Consider the following 5,663-nt stretch of genomic DNA (forward strand, 5'->3'; position numbering starts at 1 on the left):
ACTTTATTTATTTCCTCGCACTCGCTTTACTTTTATTTACTTTCCGCACTCGCACTACTTTTATTTATTTTAATGCACTTTTACTTTACCATGTCTAGCTAAATTTATAAGGTTAGAATGTAAGGATCATAATTGAACCGATAATCCGTACAATTGTTCGTAGAAACACTTAAGGGCTATTTTAACTTTCAAATTAAGCTTTCCCGCACTTCAATTCCGTTGGGTAAGATCGAAAGCCGTCCAACGTCTTTTTAAACTTAATTGTTTTTAACTATTTCAAAAACAACGAAAGCGCTTTGTTTAGTTCATTAGGAGATTTTAACATTAAGAAGAAAAGAGATTTTAAAACTATTTTCGGACGCGTTTATAAGTTTAGAGTCTGGTTCGTAAGAACCTCTTTTGGTTAAGAAATCCAGGTTATAATACTTTTCAACTTAGTCAAGATACTATATTTCTTAAAAATAGGTTTACTACTCTAACGCAATACGCGCCTTTTTATAAGTGACAATAAGAGGGTTTGATTAGGGAGTACAACTCGGTTTTGAATACGCGAAAGCGACAGTTCCTGTTAAATTAGTTCTTTTCAAAGTAGGAAACATTGCCCATAAGTAATTCTATTAGCAAGTACTTGGATTATTGATTGATTACGTGAATTACATTCGACCCTGTCTTTATTAATTATATCCGAAACTTTACTTTTCATTGCACACTACAAAAACACCCATTTCGATTGCCTTTGATAAACACCATAACAATAGATAACGATAGATTGACACTTGGTCTCTGTGGATTCGACAATCTTTTATATTACTCTGACACGTTCGTATACTTGCGAACACCGCATCAAGTTATTGACCGCATCACGGACTCTTAGGGAGGCTCATTGCACTAGTATTCTCGCACTTAATCGAAACTCATCCAAGTTTTAAATTATAGTCTAATAATTATTGCTTTAGCCATAAGACTTATGCATAACAACTACCAGCGACTACATATTCATCATCGACGGTAGAAAGCAAAACACTATGATGCTTCTTACTATGCCAAAAAACTAAACAACTTCTAAATAAGTGACATGTACCACTAGTACTTCTCCTATCCGACTTCCATCCCGCAAAATCGGAATCAGAATAGCCTACTAAGCTACAAGCACTACCTTTATGATACCAAAAACTGTGATGGAAGGTTCTGTTAAGATACCTCAAAATACGTTTTACGATCTTAAAGTGGGGATCCTTAGGTGATGCTTGATATCTATAACACATGCACACACTAAACATGATATATGTCCTACTTGTTGTTAAATAAAGTAAGGATCCAATTATACCTCTATACCTGGTTACGTCGAAATCCACTCCTCTTTCATCTTTGTCAATAAGCACATTTAAAGTCGTAGGTGTTGAGATAATCTTAGAATCTTTCATATCGAACTTCTTAAGAAGCTCTAAACAATATTTAGTTTGACTTATGAAAGTGCCTTCCTCGACTTGCTTGATTTGCAATCCTAAGAAGTATGTTAGCTCTTCCATAAGTGACATCTCAAACTCTCTGTGTAAAACTCGCAAAATATTGACATAGAGATTCATTAGCGGTGCCAAATACAATATCATCAACGTAAGTTTGAGCTAAAAGAATATGCTTTGCTTATGATTATGAAAATAAAATTAATGCGAAAACCATTTAAGACAAGGAGAATTCATTGAACAAGATTTTAATGCAACAAAAATATTATTTTGATGCAAATGAAAATTAACTTTAATGCACATGCAAAATAATTCTTGATGCATGTGAAAAGTAGTTTTGATGCATATTAAAAGTATTTGAATGATTACGAGGCAATGAGAATAATTAAACATAAATAAGATAAATAAAGTGCAACTACACGAAGATAAAGGAGAATAAAACAATCATACCAACTACGATGATTTAAGACTAAACTTTCTGCACAAGCAACATCAACAAATAACAACGCAAATACAGAAAAAAAATGCAATACAATCACAAATATGATTGGATACATCTTCCTTCACGTGTCCTGAGAATCCATAAAGATTCCTAGACACTCATGCATAAAACAATAATAGATAGAACTAGGTACAAAACTTTAGTTGAGTCCTTGGGGTTAGTTGAGGCACACTTAGGATTCCATGTTATTTTATCATTGGGAACTTAAATGTTCATAACATGACAAAGAGGCTTGATGTGACCCTTATCTCCACAATAATGGTAAATAGCTTTAGATGAAATGATTCTTCTATTTCTTTTAATGATATTGGGGTTTTCTTAAAAACCTTCCCTCTTTCACTCAAAGAACTAGAACAAGTACAAGATAGTGAAGTAGCATATGTAGGTGTCCCTTAAAAGTTTCAATTTCATGTTTTAAAATTGTACACTCAACACATTCCACAACTTCATTCTTTTCAACTAAAGTATCAGAAACATTACAACATTCATCCATTAGAGATGTATGTGCTTCCTTAAGAGAATCTAAAGCATGATTAAGATTACTTATCTCCTCTTCATATTTTAAAATAATTTCTTTTTGGAGAGAATTTTCTTAAACACTTTTATAGAATCAACATACATGTCATTGAATGCATTCAACAACTCACTACAAGAATACTCATTATCAGAATCATAATTATATACCTTTGAATTTTCACCCTTCTTATGTGCCATCAAGCAAAAGTTGACACACTCATAATCTGAACTCGAGCAAGAATCATAGAAGGAGCTTTCATCCTCTTCTTCCCATGCGATGTATGATTTATGACCTTTGGAACTTTTTCCCTTCATCTTGTAGAAATCCTTGTCTTTACTTTTATGATGTTTTGTGAGACTTAGACAAATGGTTCTATAGTGTCCTAATTTACCACATTCATAACACATGATATCATCATCACCTTTCTTGAGATATTTCTTGGGTGGATGAGTATTTCTAAAATTCCCAAGACCTTTGTCGGTATGCTTAAGCTTATTTTTCTTTAGATATCTATTGTAGCATCTGACGAATAAACCCATTCTTCCTTTTTGGAAACTTCTTCGTCGAAGTTGTCACTTTCTTCCTTTGACTTATTCCATTTAGAAGATGAAGCTTTAAAAGAAAGATCTTGTTTCTCTTCTTTACCTTTATCTTTATTTTTTTTACTTTACTTCGCTATCGGCGAGTCGTTTCAGCTTATTCTCAGGCTCAACTAACTTTCCAAACATTTTTTAATATCCAAAGTACTAAGATCGTTTGATTCTTTTATAGAAGTGACCTTTAGTTTCCACTCCTTGTACATAGATCTCAATATTTTGTTAGTACAATCTTTGTTGGAAAAGGTTTTACCCAAGTTACAAAGTTTATTGATTAAATGGAGGAATCTAGTTTGCATGGAATCCAGGGATTCTCTGAGTTCCATACGAAATAGTTCAAACTCCTCTGTAAAGATATTGGTTTTAGAGTCCTTGACGTCATCCGTTCCGTTATAGAGAGTTTAAAGAGCGTCTCGCATACCTTTAGCACTTGTGTGATGTGAAATCGAATAGAACACTTTAGCGCTTAATGCATAAATAAGTATCTTCCTTGCTTTCAAATCATATGAAGCCTTTTTGGTTTCAGCATTATTCCAATGTTTTAGATGCTTAACAACGTCACCATTTCCCTTGGGAATAAATGATCCCTCGGTGACGACACACCACATATTTTTGTCAACGGATAACAAGTGTACATACATGTTCTCTTTCGAATAAGTATAATTTCTCCTTTTAAAACAGGTGCTATATTATACACTCCCTTAGGATCGTCATCTTCCGCCATATTCATAATTTTTGGATGTCGATTAGACACAATCAAAATGCCAGCTCTTGATGCCAATTTTTGGGTGTGAGTACGGGAGTAGAAAAACGGTCTAGAAGGGGGGTGAATATACCCAAATAAAATTCAATAGCCCTTTACAAAATCAGAGTATTTTCAAAAATAATTGTGAGCGGAAGGTTTGATGCAAAAATGTGAAAATTATACTATTTGAATTTCGATCATGTTATCACTATATTGTTTCACAAACACTAAATATGAATATGATGAAACACTATGTATTAGATTGATTCGATTGTGTAATTCACAAGAATTGTTTACACAATGATTCAATGTGAAGAATTATAATATCAATTTTTTCATAGAATATCAACCACTAATATAACTTAACAAGGTATCCAATTCCAACAAAACCTAATGCTTACGTGATAAATCACTATCAATGAATCAACAATAAACTATGATAGAATTGAAATACCTAAGCATGCGAATACTACGAAATTAAATTCAAGAGTAAGAGAGAGAAATGACACCGAGATTTTAATGCTTTGGCATTCGTCCTCGCTTTTCCTATGTGGACTCTTCAATGGTTTCACATTGGAACTTGCATAGTTCCTTGTTATTTGTTAAATATTTATAAGAGTTTATACAATCACAAATCCACAATACAACTGAGAAAATTAAAATCTCGTATCTGGATCTTGACTTGTATACAACATAATGTCAAACTCTTTTATCTAATCTTTACTCGAATTACGCATCTTGAATCTTCCAATATCACCAATATGCTCCAACCTTTAGTGTATAGCAAACAACCCCTTGATCCTACCGGTTCCTTAAGCGATGAATTGTCCAAAGATTTGAGAAGAACTTCACCTTATCCGTAGTCTTCCATACAGTCACTACTAAGGCCATTCTTTAGAGAAGAACCAACTTCTTTTGAATGGAATTTGTCATCACGATTGACAATCACCTCAATATTGCCAAAAACCTGAAAAACTCAACAAGATATCAAAGAACGGTTAGTTTTAAGGACACACCTCCTTCAATCAATTACAAATTTCTCGTTATCAAGATCTGAATCAAATTGAAGTTGAAGATGCAAGAATTTCGTTGCAAGACTTTGAACTTTCAAAATAGAGGAAATTGATTTTTCACAAAATCACAATGTTGACTATGATCAGATGATAAGATATTATATGAGAAAGATAATGGCAAAAAGGTTTTATATGTGCAGAGATTAAGCGCTGAAAATGGTTGAAAAAATCAGTTGAATTTGAATCAAGAGAAATTCATGATTTGAATCAAATGAACAAGTGAAGTGGAATAAAAGAAAAAATAGAATTTTGAACATTTGTCAGTTGCTTCGAATTATGAGGAAAATACTATTTGAATCAAGGACCTCGTGATTTAAATCATCTGCAAAAAATGATTCGGATCAAATGCAACAGGCCCAATTGGAAAATGCTTGAAAATTGTATGATTCAAATCATGTACAATATTTTATTCGAATTAAATCAAACAGGGGTTAGCTGTAAGAAATTGAATCAAATCATGTGTAAAAAATGATTTGTATCAAATGGTTAGAAAATTCTAGTTCTGCATATGTCCAACTTTATTTGAATTAGAAAGTGTGTTTGATTTCCATGATTCGAATCAAACACATAAAATCTAAAATTTTCATAGTTGTAAAAGCACTTTGAGATTTTACTTTGAATCAAACTAAAAAAAAACATAAAAGATTTTCATTCTACTTACTCATGTAATTGACCAAAAACATCATGATCAAGATCAAACCTAACCAATGGTTTCTGCATGTTGTCATACCCCAAAATTTGCCCTCCCCTTTTTCATCTTTTCACTC

General features: G+C 32.6%; 1 protein-coding gene across 1 annotated transcript; it reads right to left on the minus strand.

Annotated features, from left to right (window-relative positions):
- Positions 1–965: 965 nt before the first annotated feature.
- On the minus strand, positions 966–1,586 carry LOC127136403 (secreted RxLR effector protein 161). Its single transcript, XM_051062961.1, has 2 exons — positions 1,336–1,586; positions 966–1,254 (listed from the first exon to the last, which is right to left on the minus strand). Exons 1-2 carry the CDS (start codon positions 1,584–1,586, stop codon positions 966–968), a joined length of 540 nt encoding a protein of 179 aa, XP_050918918.1.
- Positions 1,587–5,663: the final 4,077 nt, after the last annotated feature.

The sequence above is a fragment of the Lathyrus oleraceus genome, chromosome 4, assembly GCF_024323335.1.
Source record: "Lathyrus oleraceus cultivar Zhongwan6 chromosome 4, CAAS_Psat_ZW6_1.0, whole genome shotgun sequence".
Taxonomy (NCBI): domain Eukaryota; kingdom Viridiplantae; phylum Streptophyta; class Magnoliopsida; order Fabales; family Fabaceae; genus Lathyrus; species Lathyrus oleraceus.